This window comes from Canis lupus, chromosome X, assembly GCF_011100685.1.
Source record: "Canis lupus familiaris isolate Mischka breed German Shepherd chromosome X, alternate assembly UU_Cfam_GSD_1.0, whole genome shotgun sequence".
Classification (NCBI taxonomy): domain Eukaryota; kingdom Metazoa; phylum Chordata; class Mammalia; order Carnivora; family Canidae; genus Canis; species Canis lupus.
In genome coordinates this window covers 40,870,002-40,890,651 of record NC_049260.1, presented here as the reverse complement: position 1 = coordinate 40,890,651, position 20,650 = coordinate 40,870,002, and the positions used below count along the sequence as shown (strand labels likewise).

The window sequence follows — 20,650 nt, the reverse complement described above, 5'->3', positions numbered from 1 at the left end:
TCATGAGAGACAGAGAGGAGAGAGGTAGAGATCTGGGCAGAGGGAGGAGCAGGCTCCTTGCAGGGAGCCTGATGCAGGACTCGATCCCGGATCCCAGGATCACGTCCTGAGCCGAAGGCAGATGCTCAACCGCTGAGCCACCCAGGTGTTCCATGGCATAAGTTTGTTAATAATATTCCCTTATTGGGGCTCCTGGGTGGCTCAGTGGTTCTCTAATCTTTGACCTGAATCTTTTTAAATTTACTAAGACTTGTTTGATGGCCTATCTTGGTAAATATACCATTTACATTTGAAGAAAGGATGTGTACTGTGCTCTTGCGGGATGGAGTAGTAAATGTCAATTAAATCTGGATGGTTGATAGTTTTGTTCAAATCTTCTATGTTCTTTTTAAAAAGATTTTATTTGTTTGAGAGAGAGTGAGCGAGGGAGAGAGAGAGAGCATGAGCGGGAGGGAGGGAGGGGCCGAGGGACAGGGACAAGCAGACTCTTTGCTGAGCAGCAAGATTTGATTCCAGGACCCTGAGATCATGACCTGAGCTGAAGGCAGATGTTTAACTGACTGAGCCACCCAGGTGCCCCTCAAATTTTCTGTGTTCTTACTTATTTTGTGTGTACTCGTTCTATTAGTTATAAACTATAATTGTTGGTTTGTGCATTTTTCCTTGCAGTTCTCTCATTTTCTCCTTAATGTATTTTGAAGCTGTTAATAGGTGCATAAACACCTAGGATTTTTATGTTCTCTTGAAGAATTTGCCCTTGCGTGGTGGTGATATAGCCATCCTAGCTTTCTATTGGTTAATGTTACCAGGTATCTTTTACCATTCCCTTAGTTTTAACCTATATTTAAAAGTGAGTTTCTTATAGGCAGCAGAGAGTTTCATTCTTTAATCCCCAAGCTCTGCTCAGGGGTCTGGGATCTTCAAGAACTCTCTAACTCTCCAAGCTACCCACTTCCTTCTAGGAAGTTCTGATAATTAGAGCATCATTCCTCATGATGAGCCCCCCACCTGCCTTCTATCACCTCCCCACCAGGGTGACATTCAGAGATTTCCACTTCCTCACAACAGCTTTTCAGACAACAGGGACAGTCAAACCTATGGCAGCTACTCAGGCAGTGCCAGATTCAGCCACAGTGGATCAATCAGGCCCATGGAAGATTACCTCAAGGCTACCTGAGAAGTACAAAAGGCTCCCTTGGAAAAAGTATGGGGAAGCAGAGAATATAAAACTAATTTCTACAGGGGAGGATCTTATTGGTAGAAAAAACCCACTTATTTTCCATTTTCAGAAAGCATCTCTTTTTTAAAATATTATTTTTAAAATTTTTTTATTTATTTGAGAGAGAGAGAGAGAGAGAGAGAGAGAGAGAGAGAGAGAGAATGAGCAGGGGGAAAGACAGAGGGAGAAGCAGGTCCCCCGCTAAGCAGGGACCCCGACGTGGGACTCGATCCCAGGACTCCTGGATCATGACCTGAGCCGAAGGCAGGCACTTAACCAACTGAGCCACCCAGGTGCCCCCAGAAAGTGTTTCAACTAGGGAAGAAAGCATAGGAGCAACCTATAATGGTCAGCCATAGCCCAGGTGGGCCCTTTGGGAAAGAGATGCTCCTCTGAAAGAGTGAGGAGCACTTGCTCTATTCCTAGTGTATTTGTTTATTTCTACTGTCACAAATTAAATTTGGTGGGTTAAAGCAACACAGATTTATACTCTTATAGTTCTGTTTGTCAGAAGTCTATAATTATGGTGTAGGCAGGGCTAGGTTCTTTCTGGAGACCTTAGGAGGGGATTCCTTTCCTTTCTTAGTTTCTAGGGGGCTACCTGTGTTCTTTGGCTCATGGCCTTTCTCAGCATCACCGCAACCACTTGCTTCCACTGTCACATCCCCTACTACTGCTGATCCTGCTGCCTCCCTCTTATAATTACCCTTGTGATGATACTGGTTGGTCCCATTTGGATCATCAAGGACAATCTCTCCATCTCAGTTCCCTTACCTTTATTATATCTGCAAAGTTCCTTTTACCATGCAAAGTAACACAGCAGCAGGTTTTAGGGATGCAGCTGTGGGCATCGTTGGGGAGCCATTGTTTAGCCTACCACATTTAGTTACAGGCTAGAACAGCCATGTGGACCAGGTCCTAGCTCTACCGCGAGACCTGTCCTGTCCAGATGTGTGTGAATTATCTTGGTCTCTGGACATGAACCTCTGAACCATTTGCTTCTGTGTCAGATGACTAATTCTGGTCCAGTCATCTCTGTCCAGGATGGCAGGGATCAGTGAGTGGTACAGGACTCATGGGATTAAACCCTAACTCGGGTTGCTTTCTTCAGGGAGAAGCTGAGCAGGAACTCTTAGAGAAGGGGCTTGGGGCACAGAGTCCAGCAAAGTGACCAAGAGTAAGAGCTGTAGAGGTGACCTCACAGGTTTTCATCTCAATCCTGCTATTTACTAGCTGTGGAACCTTGAGTAACGGTCTTAACCACTTGACCTGTTTTGAAATGCATCAAATAGAGCTAGTAGTATCACTTTCATATGGTTGTCATGAGAACTAAATAAAAGGTTGTTCACGTTCATGTAAAAGGCTTAATCAGCAGAGGGCCTGACACAGAGGAAGGGCTCAATGAATATTGCCATTCTTATTATTTGAAGGCTTGACTGGCCCCCCAAAAGTTTCCTGGACTGTCCTACCAAGGGTATTGGTCTCGGTTGGCTTCCCTAAGGGATTTAAGTAGTTGTGTTAAAACTGTCTTTTAGCCTGGTCTTTGCCAGTGTACTTCCCAGTCCATCTTGGAGGGCGGGAGGACAGGGACACTGGCACAAAGTCTGCCCCTGAGATGTAGGCGGCCCTGTTTGGTCTTGCTCATGGTTATCCCTGTGGGAAAATATAACAGAAAAAACTGGCAAGTGGCCACAGGACTGCAGACAGCCAAGAGCATTGTGAACACCACTGGTTTTACCCTCTATGGCCACCAGTCTGCAGGGCTGGAGGAAGGAGGGGGCAGAATTACCCAGAGATCCTGTCTTAGAGAGTCAAGAAGGGAGAGTTAGAGTGGAAAGAAGTCTGTCCCCAGAACTCTGGTACATGTGCCAGGCCTATCTGGAGCAGGACTAAGTACCTAACGTGTTCTCCCCTAAGCAGGCAAAAGGTCTGAAATGCTAACTGTCCCTTCCGAAGTGTCTTTCTTGAAGCTGACGTGATTAATTCGATGAGGTTATTCATTTTCAAAATGTCAGCAATTCTTAGCTTGAGGTTTTTTCATCATGTGAGAAAGGACTATAAAATAACGAGACCCGTTTCCCGGTGTGATCTATGGAAGCGGCTTCATTACCGCACGGCAAGACTTTGGAAGGTAAAGTAATGTGGGCTGAAAGGTGGTTCTGCAAATGGTTTCCGCGCTCAGGTAACTCGGCTGTACGGAGCACAGCTTAGTCAGCCCAGCGGTGCCTTTCCAGCTGATTCACCACCTGACATCCCCTCTAGCGGCAATGGGCAATGACACGGACAAGGTGGGCCGGGAGGCACAGTGCGTGGACTGGAAGGGAAGGAAGCCCGGGGTGTGCAGGCCTCAGGGCTGGAATGCTCACACCCAAACCCACCCTGACAAGGTGAGAAATGCTCCGTTTATCTAGACAACTTATCTCTTTAGGGACCTACAGGTGGAAGAACTCACCAGTGGCGAACAGGGCAGGGGACACCAGTCTGGGTCTTGAGCCTTCCCCACCTCCATTCACTTCAAGGACAACTATCCCCAAAGCTTCTGGCCGTACAGTTTGTTCCAGTCCACGAGGTTACATTAACTGAGTTCACAGAAACAGGGCTGAGTGTTACAGAGCCCTGTGTAGGAGAGACAGCCTCAGGGTGGGGCTTTATCAACTCAAAAGTTATTTTGTAAAAACATCAACCCATGGTTGCGGCTTTCCATAAAACCTGAAAAACAGTTGAATTAATGCTGTGAAAATCTAATAATGCTTATCATAAATAAGATACATTTTTGGAAAATATCACATGGAAGTTGCTCAGTGGTAAGGTTTTACTCCTGTCAAGTGCTTTTCCTCAATTCTCAAGGGTCAGCAAACATGCTGAAGATTGTAAAGCCCAGGAGGGGAAAAAAAAAAAAAACCAACAACCCAGGACTATGTGTCGTCTGGTTTATTCTCTGAATTTAAAAGTTTCTTCAACACAAAGATTTCATCTTCCATTGGCAATATAGACATTGGTATAAAGCCAGCTTTTCTTGGCTACAACAAAAGGGTACATTTGTGATTTTGGTTCTCCAAAATCTTACCTAACAATGTAGTGAATCAAGAGTTAGCCACTGGGGCACCTGAGTGGCTCAGTGGTTGTGTCTGCCTTCGGCTCACGGCGTGATCCCGGGGTGCTGGGATAGAGTCCTGCATCGGGCTCCCCACAGTGAGTCTGCTTCTCCCTCTGCCTATGTCTGTGTCTCTCATGAATGAATGAATGAATAAATAAATAAATAAATAAATAAATAAATACCTTAAAAAAGAGCCATTAATGAGAGGAAGGGTGAAAGGGAGAAAGAGAAAAGGCGGCCGAGGAGGAGGGGCAGGGAGAAGGGGGAGGAAACCACTGTAGCTATTAACTATCTTCACTACTGATTTACCCAATGACCCTTAGTAAGTACATTTCTCAACCATAATGAAAATGTTTATAATGCCCTCAGAGTCCTCCACCATGACACTATAAAACCCATATTACATTACTATGCTCACATCCTCCAAATAGAACGCATTCTGTAAAGAGTGTATATTTAAGTGATGCCTGATCTAATCCTTTTGGACTGTGTGACTTTAGATAGGATCCATTTCTATGGTGACTTTTAAATGATGATCCTAAGGTTTTGTCTTACTAGCCTGATGAAATCATGATTTTGGGGTAGAGTTCAAGGCCCCAGAATTCTCTTTGGTCCCTGGTAATTGACATGAATCATCAATCTGTGCCTCTAAACTTTCAATTCCTCCTCCTCCCGCTCTGTCCTTTCCCCCCACCATCTGTGTGGTTTAATGAGTAAGATTTTTAAATATAAAAGGAACAGATGTAAGATTTTCTAAAACCCACATGCCAAATTAAGAAATTACCACACTGACAGTTAGCAGTTTTCATAATTTAATGAAAAAGTATTGGTAAAAAGGTGACATTTGAAAAAAGACGGAGTTTTATCTTGGAAAACTGGACTATATAAGACAAAATGAAAAAAAATTAACAAAAGGTTAAGAGGTAATACTTCAAACAACAGCAAAATGTAGCAAATACATTTTGGGGCAATTGCAATTTACAGAACTGAAGGCTCCTTCATTTACTTAGGAAAATCTTGTAAAAATATTACAACTATATTTCCCTGACTGCAATTACTTTAGTCAATACTCTCCCAATGGCATTACATATGGAATTTGGCTGAAGCACTTTTTCAATGTTTGCTTTTCCTCCTACTCACTCTGAATCGAAAGGCATGAAGGGACACAGGCTATGGCACTGGCCTTGTGCAGAAGGAGTTTTTATCACACAGCTCTATTATAATTTTATTACTGGCAAGGTGTCAAATTTACTTCCCCCTGGGGCAGAACTCAAGAGAAAAAGCACAGAAACCTAGTGTATCCCCAGGAGAAACTGTTCTCCTCATTTGGAATAATCCATAGCCGTTTCCATCCGAACAAAACACAGGACACCTACCACACATGCGATGGCGTGTTCACACATGTACACAGGCAATAAAAGAAACATTTTCAAGGTGTGGGCCAAAGGGGAGGCAAAATACAAAGTTTTCCAAAGAGGAAGAACAAACAAAAGCCATGGAACCCACTAACAACGCTACAGGAACCAAAGCAGGGAAAGGAAAACTTGAGTTTCCCTTGTCGGTAGCGAGAGGAAGAGCCCTGGCCTGCCTCGCCTGACCCACGCCTACTGCAGCTGGGCTGTTTGTTCACCAGTAGGCAATGTTAAAACTCTAAAAGTGGCCTCTCTTGTCTGAAACTTCCCACTACACTTTCCCAAACTAGAAGAGAATATTAATTTAAGGCTAAGAAGAAAAGAGAGCAGAGAACTATAGTCGGCTTCACATTTTAAAAACTGCAACATTTTCCCCTTCTTTAAATGGGAAGCAGACATGTTTTATCCGCCCCCCCCAAATGTAATTATTCTCTTCCTCCCAGAAATCAATCAAGGCTGATAGTTTGGGAACAGGGTATAAGCAACTTCTGAAAAATGGCTCCAGCCTTTTTGTTTGGGAAATTGCCTTGGATTCAAAGTTGGTACAAAGCTAAATTATATCCATGTGTTAAACACATGCTTTCAAATTCTGTTTGACAATAAAAATCTGTTTCAAAATTAAAGCAGGTAAGAATACTTAACCTCTGTGCATTTTACTATATTTTAATTATACCTCAATAAAAATTTTTATAAACATTAAAGCAGGTATACAAAAACTGTCAGCCAAACTTATTTAAGTCAAACTGATTTGAAAACAATAACACAAAAACCCTGACCTGGTACAAATCCCCCAGAATTGGTCTCACTTTGGGAAAGGCTCTGGGATCTTTCACAAATGCTTAAATTGCGAGAATCAGAGCATTTTCCTTAGAAGTAGTACTTTTTTTGTACCTCTGTAAACACTATCCGCAAGTTAGCCTTTTATGCTTGTTAGATGGGTGAAGTGGTTACAAGTGCGTTCCTAACAAGCAAGTCTAGGAACAGGCCCTGGACACTCATAAGCATTAGGAGTATTGACTTGGTAAGGTAAGATACTGCGAAAGGAGCTCAACCTTATGCAGAGCAAAGGAAGAGGGTAGTGAGTCTCACAGTATCTGAGATGTGGTCTCTGGTCTCTCCCTGAAGTGGGGTTTCCAGATACCAATGGAGTTAGGAACTCCCTACAGACAGGAGCTCTGGGAGTCACATGCTGTAGCTTCAAAAGATAAGTAGTTTTAGTGTCTGATAATCATGGTCTCTTGCAAATCCATTAACAACGCAAGGACTCTGAATATGTATGTGCATCAATGTGTTAATGTGACTGGAGAGTTGTCCCAGAGTATTTACTGAGCAAGTACTCTAGGCCTAGCTGTTCTCAACAGCCTCTGGCAGAAAAACTTTCGGACAATCTGTAATTCTTTAATGTGCTTGTGAAAAGTAGACTTAGATGGTTTCAAAAACTGCAAGCCAATTTACTATGGAAACATTTTATTCTTTTCACTACAACTCTTCCTAACATATGCTAGAAATCCTTTTGGTGTGTGTGGCTTTCCCCAATGTATGGGGCAAAGGCAAAGATTAAGCTATTCTTGGAGGTTTCTGATCACCTTTGCATTGAACTGTGGGAAACAGGATGTGTCTTGCTTTTACCATGACAATCTCGTCGAGAGTCATGGGAAGGATTCTCCCTGTCAGAGCTAACTCTTCTTACCCTAACTTTCTCTTTATTCCCATCACTTTCTGCTTCTGAATCACTCAGCTCCAAATCTGGGCAATACCCATCATTTTCCTGATATGAAGCTCTCCCTGCAGACCGCTTGACAAGCTGCTTGCCCCAGAGCTGCTCCTTGGGGTTAATATTCTTGGTTGGTTTCATATAACACTGGAGGTCTTCCATGGTCCTCGGCCATCTGTTGGTGGTCTCCTTAAAGGACCTGCTAAACTGTTCCACGGTAGATTTTCTAAAGGTGCCCTGACTGGCCAAGTGGGAGCTGAGTATGGACTCCTGGTCACAGAACGTCTCACTTGAGCTGTCTTTTTGGGTGACATCTCCAGACCAGTTGCCCTCCAGGCCATTGGATTTGGCAAGCTTGGAGGTAGACTGACTTTTCCCATTCCCAATGGAAGACTGTCCATGCAGGGCAGCCTGAAGGACCAGAGGCTTTCCCAGTGATTGCCCGTGATAGAACTCCGGAGATGGAGTTCTCCATGCAGGACTGGGATCCTTTGTTTCACTCCGAGGATGGCTGAGACTGGCCAGCAGACGGTTACTCTTGCTCTCTAGTGAATGTCTTGGGTACGATTTCGTTCTCATTTCTAGTGGCTCCTGAGGCACCTGCATGCTCCTTACACCGTGAACAGGGGAGCTGCTGGCAGGAGATGGGGGTCCATGATCAGGCTCTGTGGAGCTGTTCTGGCAGTCTTCTGGAGCTGATTTGGGCATTTTTAACTTTAAGGTAATTCTTGGTGGTGGGTTAAACAATGAGTTTTCTAGTGCACTTGTCAAAGGAAGTCCTGTGATCAAAAGGAAAGATTCATCTTAACAACCGATTTAAATAACAGTGTACATGCTCATTATGGCACAGTGAGTTCACACACCCGCTCTTCCAAATGTCTAACAAGCCCCTGTCTTTGATATGCATGTACATCATGGTGGCATAGAAGCTGAAGGGAGCTGAGATAGAGGTTGGGTGGGGGGTACTACAGGTGGAAAACTCAACGATGCCACTGTTTTTTTTAATATTAAATCCAAAAAATTTTTTATTGGTGTTCAATTTGCCAACATACAGAATAACACCCAGTGCTCATCCCGTCAAGTGCCCCCCTCAGTCTGTTATGTGTCTCTCAGCCTCTTCACCTATACTCTCCCAGTCTGTAAAATGGTCACAAAGACTAGTGTGCCACCTCCTATATCCCCATCTCTGCCCCCTCCATTTCTGAAAAGAATGCCAATAGCAATGGCTTAGAACAGTCTCCCCTTCTGTGTGTGTGTCTGCGTGTGTGCATGTGTGGGTACTGTATAGCACTTAGGACATGCCTTAGACATTTCAGATCCTACCCTCTAATCTCTTCTGTCCTTCCTAAAGCAAGTCAAGAACACAGCATAGGTTTTGGTGGAGGAAGAGTATGTGAATGTATGTTTTAACCTGACAATAGTAGTAATGGTAGTGGGTGGTTCCCATGTGTTTTATGTCCTTAACCTAAAATAATTTCCTGACGGTGAATGACTATCATGGAGGTATGGAGAAGGTTATTTGCAGTGGCAAGGCCAGCAGAAAAGAATCACAACAGTCCTGCCCATGGCCTGCTATGGGGGTTGGCCTGGGGAGTACTGGCAATCAGTTACCTGGTTATATCATCCTACAATCGTATTTAGAACAGATCTTCCTTTCTCTATTATTTTGAGTGCTCTGAAATTTAAAAAGCACTGCCAAACAATTTCTTCTTGCATAGGGACTTGACCTTTGCCCACAAGAGGACAACTAGTAGGGGCCTGGGCACCACACATTCCCTAAGGGTACATGTTGAATACTCACATCTCCCATCTCTACCCGGGGCTGCCACCCACTGACACTACAAGCATTTATGGGGCTGGTTCCCACCAATCAGAAGCCACATCTGGGGCCAGTCTCCTCGGCAAGCAGGGGCCCTCCTCGCTATCCTTTGGTTTTCCTGGTCTTGTTTGTCACGGTGTCTTTGTGACTGAGCAGCCCTGCTCCTTCCTGCTATCCCATTCTGCTGTGACCCTTGATAATTGCAAACACCCCAGAGCCTTTGATGCCTACCTGACACCTCACTTCTGGGTGTCTCTCTTACTCTATGGCTGGCCCTTAGCTGGAGCTGGATTCTGTGAACCCTGCATAGTGACTCCTGGTTGCCCAGGCTTTGCCACCAACCTCTGTGTTAAATGAGGTACAGGGAGGTTACAAATGTCACTGAATACGACTGTCATTGCAGCCAAGCTCTCCATGTTTAGGGCACTGTAATTATGCTCACCTGTCTCTCTCACCAAGTGGGCAGCACACCTTATAGGCAGGGATTTTGTCTTGCTGACTGCTCTACTTCCTAGCTCGCTTCTTAGTCCACAGTAGGTCTTCAACAAATATTAGTAAAGAGACAGAACCTATATCTCCTAACTATTGGCTAAGGGTTTGTTTAACCTTGGAATTAAACGTTTTCTGGAAACTAGGATTAGGTCTTATCCTACTGATTTCTAAATGAATTTGATGATTACGGAATAATTTCATGGTTTTCACTAATGGCCCTTAATATCTGTCTGACACCTAGATTATCTGCCCTACACCTGCAAGTCCCCCAACTCTACCTTGGGATTTCTTGCCTCATGAGTCAACACTGAAATGGGCCATGTTGTATCAGGGTTGGACTTGAGCAAATGAGATATTTGACAAGAATGTTACAAGATTTTTAAGTAAAACAACTGCCATAAAATTAAAATTGTTAAAATAGGATATAACCAGTCTATATTAGGACATCTTTAATATAAAGTTACCTGCAGCCATTTCCTGGTTAGCAAGCTGGACTTGCAAACCGAAGATCTGTTCCTGTAGTTTGTTTTGTGATAATTTCAGTTTCTCTCGTCTGCTTATCATGTAACACAGATTTCGGACCTGAAAGCCCAACATACAGCAAATAGAGATTTTTGCCATGTTACAGAAACCTGACAATTGAAATTTTTTAGCTAAAATTAAGACAACTAAAATTAAGTGAGGTACAGGGGTGGCTGAAGAGAGAAGACAGAACACAAAAGACAGAGCCACTGTAAAGGAATTCATGTAGCACGATCAGTCGTGGGATCATGGTTCCCATATCAATCAGCAGCACAAGCAAAACGCTCCTAAGCCACTCCCTGAAACCTACTCTCCCTGCAGTGTGATGCGCTCAATGTTTATCTGCACAGCCAACTGAGGAAGACCGAGTGATGGTTTAACACTGTGGCCTTCCCTTTAGATCCCTGTATAAAACAATGGGGATGCTGGATCCAGTATAATTTTCTTTTTTTATTTTAAATATTTTATTTATTTATTTATGAGAGTACAGAGAGAGAGAGAGAGAGAGAGAGAGAGAGAGAGAGAGGTGGAAACACAGGCAGAGGGAGAAGCAGGCTCCATGCAGGGAGCCTGACGTGGGACTCGATCCCGGGACTCCAGGATTGCACCCTGGGCCAAAGGCAGGCGCTAAACCGCTGAGCCACCCAGGGATCCCCCCAGTACAATTTTCTAATGAGTACTGGACCAGCAGGATAAAAGTCTGCTGGAAAGACTGAAAGTGGCTTTTTTGTTTACACCTCTAGCTTGGCCAAATCTCAGCCACAAGGGTGCAATCCTCATGCTCCCATACTCCCCATCCCACCTCGACAAATCACCCCACCTTTCTGTGCCCCAGTTTATTGCTCTGTAAAAAGGGCTAAACAATAGTACTTTCTTCACAGACATGTTAGGATTAAATGAGTGAATATTTATGAAATGCTTAGAACAGTGCTGCCACATAGTAAGTGCTATAGATGTGTGAGTTAAATTTTACAAAGTGAGCCAAATCTATTCCCTTCCAAATTCTGGTAGCAGAGAGAAAAACAAGCCATCTCTATAATTATACTTGATTATAAAATTATCTAGGGTAAACACAGGGCCTAACTTATCTTTAAATAAGTGAGTTAAACGGACTTATCTGGTGTAGAGTCTTTTAACCAGAGGCGATTTTGACCTCCCAGGAGGCATTTGGTAATGTGGAACCATTTTTGGTTGTCACAGTGGGTATGTTGTATGTGTGTGTGTGGGTATTTGCTATTGGGTAGAGGCCAGGGATGCTGCTAAGCATCTAACAGTATCCCCCACAACAAAGGACAGTCCCCTACAACAAAGAACTATCCAGCCAGAATGTCAGCAGTGCCAAGTTTAAGAAACTCTGATCTAGTTCTTTCCTCAATGAAATTCATTCTTTCTTCAGCCCATAGTCTTATGTGTCAGTAAAATATAGCTGAGCCAATTTAGGCTCAACGGTGAATAAAAAGTAAGCCAAATGAAAATTTCTTTCAGATTTAAGGCTCATATAGCATATAAACGAGGGCCCTCCAAGTCCCTTGAAAGTGCCTGGCAAAGTTTGCCTGGGTGGCTCAGGGGTTGGGCATCTGCCTTCAGCTCGGGGTGTGATCCCGGAGTTCCAGGATCAAGTCCCACATCAGGTTTCCTGCATGGAGCCTGCTTTTCCCTCTGCCTGTGTCTCTGCCTCTCTCTTTCTGTGTCTCTCATGAATAAATAAATAAAATCTTAAAAAAAAAAGACAGAAAGTGCCTGCCAAAAATGTAAACAGAGTCTAACGTTTGGGGCCACGGTGTAATCAGAAGATAAGTAAGGACACAGAAGCCCACAGTATAAATGAGCTGACCTTTAGAAAATGACAAACTGGAAGCAGGGCCTCCATTTTTATGCAGACCTAGACCTAAACAGTAGCCAGAGCTGATCACCTTACCCTCTCTAGGTCTTGCCGTAGATGCATAAACATTCTCATGCGAGTGTGAATACTCTCTTCTTTTGGCTGCACCAGGCCATTTTCTTCATCCTGCTTTGGAGGAAATAATGGCTTGTTGAAGTTACTTTTCCGCTTCAGTTTCCAGTAGTTATAGATAAAGTCCACGGCTAGTGTTGGCAGCCCCAGCTCTGCAGCCACATCTTCAACGCGGACCAGGGAATAGAACTCCTCCTCCAGCTCCCGAAGCTTCTGTGCCCGCAGGCTGGTTTTCTCATTTTTGGCCTGACTCTGCTCTGCGGCCCTGTGTAGGGGGTACTCAGCCTCCCCGAGTTTCTGCCTATTTTGGCTGTGCTTGAGGCAGTATGACTTGAACTTCACTTCATCTCCCTCATCTAGGATGGTCTTCATCTCTAGGCTGTGCTCAAAGGCACAGGTGACATGGAAGGCAGTGATGCAGCTTTTCACAGAGCACTGTAGGAAGAAAAGAGGTGTTAAAGGCAGCAGGGCTGGAGGGTGGGGAGGAGGAGGGAAACCTTATATCCCTGGGCTTAAATTGAGAGGTCACAGGAAGCAAAGGAAAGCCAGGGAGAAAACTGGCCCTAAAATGACAACAGATACTTTACAAATAACCCAGAAATCTGTTTGTATAGAACACAGAAAGAACAGAGGCAAAAAATATATATATATATTTCAAACTTCTTTAAGATTTTAGCTCAAGCATTAAGTTTTTCTGGGAAATCTTCCCTGCCCTTTGTGAAGAGTCATGCTATACCTTGTGTCCCCCACATCACCTTATTATATGCTTCTATAGTGGTACTTTTCACACTGTACTTAACAGTATAGTAAATGTCAAATCCCTGGCTAGAGCTCTTAAAGACAGAAGCTGTGTCATTCAAATTTGCATTGGCATCAACTTTTGAATAAGCAGATGCTCAAGAAATGCTTTTTTAAAAAAATGCTTCTAAATAAACAAAAAACCCAACAAAGTCAATATTATTGCCAGAGCATCTAGTGGTTCTAAAAAGGCCACAGGATCTCCAATTATCTAGGTAACCTAACTTCTTGAAATTATTCTTATAGAGCCATGTTGTCCAACATAGTAGCCAACTAGCCACAAGTAGCAATTTAAACTTAAATCAATTAAAGTTATATATAATTAAAAATTCAAGTCCTCAGTCACACTAGCCACATTTCAACAGCTTAAATCTACACTGAACAGTATATATTTCTATCACTGCAGAAAGTTCTATGGGAAATTAAGGCTACAGACAATCTGAGATTAAGCTTACAATATTCTGCTGTTCATAGATGCAACACATTTGTTAAGTAGCATGTGCTGAGGATTCATTTACAGGGCAGCAGAGTAGGAAGAACCGGACCCAGGATTGCTGTCCTCCTGTGCTTCGACTGGTCTCAATTATCATTTGTTATGCTTGCGATGCTACAGCTTTCCTTCCAAAGATTTTAAATGCATGGGTGCATGTATATGTTTATACAGAGGAAGGAGAGAAAGCGATGGAGCATTTATTTCTAAAAATAGGGGGAATTCCTGTGGTGAAAGCCAAGTCTCAGCTCTTTTGGAAGCCTGCATCTGGATGGCAGACTGCTCAATTACCTATATGTTGGGTTTTTGATAACTACAAATAAGGAATGACCTTGGGTTTGAATAAAGACTAAACAGATGCAAACCCTGACAGGTCTCCCTTATAATAGATTGAGAAATTCAACACCTAAGATAAAACTGGCAACCATCAAAGCTTCAAAGGGGACAGATTCCATTTAAGCTAATTTTATAGGATAAAGAATTCCAGAGATGAAATTTAATTCTAAGATTATCTTATCCAGCACATTTATTACTATTTGTGCTTCCCTTTAGATTACCTGATGTTCTACCTTCACTGCCCTGCCCCCTCCCAACTCCTTTCTCACTTTTCTTTTTTTTCTTCCAAAGACTTTATTTATTTATTTATTTATTTGAGAGAGAGAGAGAGAGAGAGAGAGAGCGCACGCGCCCATGTGTGCAAGCAAAAGTGGTGGTGGTGGCGAAAGCAGAGGGAGAAGCAGACTCCTCACTGACCAGGGAGCCTGGTGTGGTGCTCGATCCCAGGACTTCCTGCAACCATGACCTGAGCTGAAGGCAGACACTTAACTGATTGAGCCACCCATGCATCCCTCCTTCCACTTTTCAAGCGAGTGGTAATCTAACCACTTAAACAGCATTCCTGAGACAGCCCACCTCACCTTTGGACAGCTCTAATGGAAAAGTTTGTTACGTTACGCCGAAATCCGTATCCTTAAAACGTCCATGATGAAAGCCAAAAATGTCCTTTTATTTGGGCACCTTTTGTTAATCACTTGGCTAAGAAATTAGCCAGTCATTTAGAGAACACATAGCAAAAGGCATTTTTAAAAAAGATTTTATTTATTTATTCATGAGAGAGAGAGAGGGGGGAGGGCAGAGACCCTGGGCGAAGGCAAGTGCTCAACCACTGAGCATCCCAGTCGTCCCAATTTTTCTTTCTTTTTTTTTTTTTTTTAAGATTTTGTTTATTTATTCATCAGAGAGAGAGAGGCAGAGACACAGGCAGAGGGAGAAGCAAGCTCCATGTAGGGAGCCCGACGTGGGACTCAATTCTGGGTCTCCAGGATCACACCCTGGTCCAAAGGCGGCGCTAAACCACTGAGCCACCGGGGCTGCCCAAAAGGCATTTGTTTTAAGCAAAAGATTAAAAAGTGTTGGGCATAGTACTCTTTCACTATTTAGTAGCTGATAAAAATATGGGAAGAGAAAGCAAAAGGACTGTTTCCTATTCAAGGGGATGAATGTGTGACATAAAACTACTACTGACAGGAAGCTAAAAATAGACCATCTCTCTCAGGTCAGATTTATAGCCATCTGTAGAGACATAACTATAAATTACTAAAAATAAAAGGAATAATACATGAATAAGTATTGGGTACTTAGATGAAAAATGGAATGCCGCTAGGAAACTCTGCCATAAAATCCATCTAGTCACAAAAAAAGGTCATTCTATGATATTTACAGCTGAAGATCTATAGATCTTGGTGGTAAAGGAGAAATGCCAATCCAGTTTTGGTGCCAATCAAATATCTATTTGCTTTTTCCAAAAACATATACTTGGAACATTCTATTAAACAAAGTGCCTTTATATATATCTCATTTGTTTCTACTGTAACCACTTAAAGTGACAGAGGAGGTATTATTATGCTCATTAAAATAACAGCTTTGGGATGCCTGGGTAGCTCAGTGGTTGAGCGCTTGCCTTTGGCCCAGGGTGTGATTCTGGAGTCCCACATCGGGCTCCCTGCATGGAGCCTGCTTCTCCCTCTGCCTGTCTCTCTGCCTCTCTCTCTGTGTCTCTGATGAATAAATAAAATAAATCTTAAAAAAATAACAGCTTTATTGAGATAGAGTTTATGTGCCATAAAAGTCACCAATTTTAAGTATACATTTCACTGATTTTAGTATATTTACATAGTTTGCAACCATCACCACTACATAATTCCAGTATTTCATCACCCCCCAAAAAAGAAATCTCATGCCTCCCTGTAGTCACTTCCTGTTTCTAATCCCAGCTCCAAGTAACCACTAATCTAACTTGGTGTTTCTTTAAAATATTTTTAAAAGATTTTATTTTTTTATTCATGAGAGACACACAGAGAGAGGCAGAGACATAGGCAGAGGGAGAGGCAGGCTTCCCATGGGGAGCCTGATGCAGGACTCGATCCCAGGACCCCAGGATCATGACCTGAGCCAAAGGCAGATGCTCAACCACTGAACCACCCAGGCATCCCTAACTTTGTGTTTCTGTAGATATGCTTATTCTGGACATTTCATATAGGAGGAATCATACAACATGTGGCATTTTTATCTTTTTCTTTTCACTTAGCATGTTCTTAAGGTCCATCCATGTTATAGCATGTTTCAGAATTTCATTCTTCTAAAAATGTGGCTAAACAATATTCCATTGTATGGACATACCACATTTGTTTATCCATTCATCACTTGATGGGCATTTGGGTTGTTTTCACTTTCTGGCTGTTATGAAATAATGCTGTGAGCACTGTGTAAGTTTTTGTGTGGACATATGTTTTCATTTCTCCTTGGTAAGGTGCATTAAAGGATTAACCTTGCCCAAAGAAAGGTTTGGCCCTGTGCCCCCAGCTCCTAAGATAACCTCTAAGCCTTTGGAATGTCTTGATTGAGAAGACGGTGCCTGTTTATCTGGGATCGTTGGGCCATGTCAGGTAGTCTATGCTACCTGATGTATGGTGGAGGCTTTGGGCCACTGGGATCAGCGCGATCTCTGGAGGAACTGGAGACTAAGGTCAGCCATGCAGGTGGTCAACTGTGTCTACATCACCAACTCCTGATAAAATCTCTGAACGCTAAGACCTGGGTGAGCTTCCCTGGTTGGCAATACTGTGTATTATGACACATCATTAGTAGAGAAATCAAATCTGTCCCTAAGACTCCACTTGGGGAGGACAACTGGAAGCTCCACGCCTGGTGTCTCTTGGACCCTGCCCCATGCACCTCTTCCCTTTGCTTTTTTTTTAATCTGCATCCTTTTACTGTAATAAACCATAACCACAAGTACAATGGCTTTTCTGAGTTCTGTGAGTCCTTCTTGTGAATTACTGAACCTGAGGGTGGTCCTGGACACCTCTCAGACTGCAGGTATATACTTTGAAGTGGAATTGCTGGGTCATATGGTGATTCTACATCTAACTTTTCGAGGAACTGACAAACTGTTTTCCACAGTGGCTGCATGTTTTATATTTCCACCAGCAAAACACAGGGTTTCCAATTGCTCCACATTCTTGCCAATAATTGTTATTTGTCTGCCTTACTGATGATTATCACCCTAGTGAGGATGACGTAGTATTTCACTGTGGTTTATTTATTTTTAAAGGGGGGAGGAGGAATAATTTTCTATGTATTCTTCAGAAATTATAGAAAATAAATGAGCTACAAGATGAGATGCCTGGGTGGCTTAATGGATGAGCATCTGCCTTCAGGTCAGGGTGTGATCCCAGGATCCAGGATTGAGTCCCGCATCAGGCTCCCCTCAGGGAGCCTGCTTCTCCCTCTGCCTGTGTCTCTGCCTCTCTCTCTCTGTGTCTCTCATGAATAAATAAATCTTAACGAAAAAGAAATGAGTTAAGAGATATTTCGTCACCCCCCAAAAAGAAAACCATGTGTCCTTCTCAAAAGGGGATGACACCTGCCTGGAACACTAAGGGCCTGGTGCATATGTACTCAGGAGTTCCCATGCTGCTGCAGGACAGTGTCCGTTTGGTTGTCTTTAATCCCAAATGATCTGTGAACAGACAACTGGGTGGTATCACAGCAATTTTCTCAAAACTCTCACTGAAACAATGTCATAAATGGTTCAAGCCAGCCTATAAAACTTACTCCAGCCATTGTATACTTAAATTCTGGCACCAACAGTGGCCACCAGCCCTCCTGACCTCTCATCCCTAAGAGTCTGCAAGTCTGAGGGCAGATGTCACTTTAGTGTTATTTAACTTTTCCCATGTTCGTTTCTTTTAAAGATTTTATTTATTTATTCATGAGAGACACAGAGAGAGAGGCAGAGACATAGACAGAGAGAGAAGCAGGCTCCCTATAGGGAGCCCGATGCGGGACTTGATCCCAGAATCCAGGATCATGCCCTGAGCCGAAGGCAGACACTCAGCCACTGAGCCACCCAGGCATCCCTAACTTTTCCCATTTATATTCGGCCTCCCTTAATAGACTATAAACTCCTGAAGGCAGGGACAGGAAATGCCTTAGAACCAGAACAATTTGTACTGACGAAATTTGGAATATATGAAAAAAATACTAACTATAGTCATTGAGTAGGCATACTTGCATTTCCCTACTTGTTGAAGATTTTTACTTGTTTTTTAAAAAGTTCACTTTCCTCATAATCTAACTCATATTAGCCTAACAATAAACTCATGGCAGCGCACTGATTTATCCTGAATTCGATCCATTTGCATGTGATTTCAAACATGACCACATCCATCTACTGTCAAAAGAGACACTTATCTAGTACCAAATGTTTCATGATTCTACTAAGTTTGGCTGCATGAGTGCTTTCCATCAGCAAAGTCTGAACGACTCCTAGGAATAATAATATGAATAATTAAAAACAAGTACAACTAATATTACAACTGAGTATTTACTAAATGTTAAGCACTGTACTAAGCTCTTTATTAAGTAGGTATTATTATCATTTCCATTTAGAGATATGGAAACGAAGGCACAGATATGGTAGGTATCTTCGTTAAGATGGTGTAAGAAGCAAGGAGGTGGAACCAGAATTTGAACCCCAGGAATCTGGCTCCAAAGGTCATATTCTTTTTAAGTGTGTGTATATGTATATTTATTTATGTATTCAATCAATCAATCTTTCCACCCAACGTGGGGCTTGAACTCATGACCCTGAGATGAAGAGTTGTATGCCTTCCAACTGAGCCAGCACCCCAAATGTCATATTCTTAACCACTGTTCTTTCTTTCTTCTCAGAGAAAACTGAAAACATGTGGATCTAGGTTGAATGGGGCTTGAACAGAAGACATATAAGGATCCTACAGGAATTCTGGAAAGCTGGCAGTTAGAGGGACTACTGCCAAGGTCTAGGCAAAATCCAGAGCTGTCTGGGGTATCTCATTTGAACCTAGTCTTTATGATCTGGTTCAGGATTATCAGAAATACTTCATGTTCAGGAGAAAGTTTCTAGCTCCCAGATATGGAAGCTGTAGACATTGGCTAGTTTAGACCCCAAACCCACCAGTGCTGGATTCTATCCTTCCCCAGTGAGTGTTCCCAAATCAAAAGAGGACAGATACATGTGTTCCCACTGCTGAGAAACAGGAAGAATAAACATGATTCACAGCTAGTTAAAAAATCTATAAAGAGTTAAAATAAAATACCCCAAATATGTTACTAACCACAAAGGCTTAAAATAAACCTCCCAAGAACAATGATGCTATATGACCCCTACTGAATTACTGTATTTGTTTACTATATTTTTGATTCACATACAGGGAGCAAGATGTTAAATTACTAATGAGTTTGGAATTAACTTTACTTAGTGGTGGTTTAAAAGGAAGAAAAAGGTTTTGGTCTGTTTACCCACAGGAAAACTAGGTATCAACCATGGAAAACAAACACCACACCACTCTATATGTATAAGTAGAATGTAGGTGGGAAAAGATTACATACTTTAGAAGGTCACCTGAAGTTCATTCCCCCTCACTCCAGGGGGAGGGTCTTTAATACAGCCTGGCACTCACACTGCACTTCCCCAAACCATAAAATGATTTCACACCTCTCCTCAAACCCCTGGATCTCACTCTCAGCTGATGATCCTGCTTCCTACCTCATTGAGGAAATTAAAACCATCAAAAGAGTACGTCTCCAGGTTCCCATCAGCATGCATACTTAATACTGAACCTATATTCTGCCTTCAAGGCTGTTACCAGGGAAGAACTATCATGCTCCTGCTCAAGGCCACTCGTTCATCGTGCACTTTACCCCACCCTCTCTCACCTATGGAAAACCTCACCTTCAGCAGTTTTTCCTCTCCACTAGATCACTCCCTTTCATGCATTACTGCAATGCTCCCTGTGTTAACAAGTATACATACATATACTTGGTATTTCTACCATCTTAAGGAAAATACCTCTTTACCTCACCTTTTTGAACTGTTCCTACTCCCTCTCGTTGCCCTGACCCTCAGCAAATGTAGCTTTTGCCATTGCTGCTGCCCCTAAACGGTTCCTTCCAATTACCAATAATCACACTGCTAAATTCAGGGGTCCATCTGTAGCCCTCACCTTACTTCAGTCACATCTTTACACCACTGATCCTTTCCTTCTCTTTGAAATGCTTTCTTCTCTTGATTTTTAGGCTGCTATATACTCAGTTTTCCTCCTGTCTCCCTGCTGGCTTCTTCCCAGTCTCTGCCACTTCTTACTCTACTGGACTTTTTCATTCTGGAACGCTTCCAGGACTAGTGCTTGGTACTGTTCTATTTACACTCACTCACTCACTTGGTGATCTTACCCAGTCCAGGCTAAAGCCATCTCTAGGCCAATGTCCCCCAAATGAACGTTTGCAGTCCAGTATATTTCCCAAACTCCAAACTCACAAGGAAAACTTCCAGTTGGACATTTCTACTAGGATGTCGAATAGATATCTCAAACTTAAGTGTCTAAACCTGAACTCATCATCTTTTCCTCCAAATCTGTTCTCCTGCAGATTTCTCTTTGGTTTATGGCAACTTCATCCTTCCCACCATTTGGGCCCCAAACCTGAAGGTATCCTCAACTCCTATCTTTCTCCTACACTTCATATCTGATTCACAGTCAATTCTGTTGGTTCTACCTTCAACATTCATCCAGAATCTAGTCACTTTTCAT

General features: G+C 42.8%; 2 protein-coding genes across 5 annotated transcripts in view; both read right to left on the bottom strand.

Moving 5' to 3' along the window:
- RGN (regucalcin) overlaps positions 1–3,788 on the bottom strand; it is a 31,576-nt gene extending 27,788 nt beyond the window's left edge. For both annotated transcript variants that reach the window (XM_038587295.1, XM_038587294.1), the window contains exon 1: positions 3,672–3,788. The gene's annotated coding sequence lies outside the window, so the exon portion shown is untranslated. The remainder of the gene's footprint in view (positions 1–3,671) is intronic.
- Positions 3,789–5,111: 1,323 nt separating this feature from the next.
- JADE3 (jade family PHD finger 3) overlaps positions 5,112–20,650 on the bottom strand; it is a 137,084-nt gene continuing 121,545 nt past the window's right edge. For all 3 annotated transcript variants that reach the window (XM_038587245.1, XM_038587244.1, XM_038587246.1), the window contains exons 9-11: positions 12,194–12,664; positions 10,218–10,335; positions 5,112–8,221 (exon numbers count right to left, since the gene is read on the bottom strand). In XM_038587245.1, the coding sequence (XP_038443173.1) occupies positions 7,311–8,221; positions 10,218–10,335; positions 12,194–12,664 (1,500 nt within the window). In that variant the 3' untranslated portion in view covers positions 5,112–7,310. The remainder of the gene's footprint in view (positions 8,222–10,217; positions 10,336–12,193; positions 12,665–20,650) is intronic.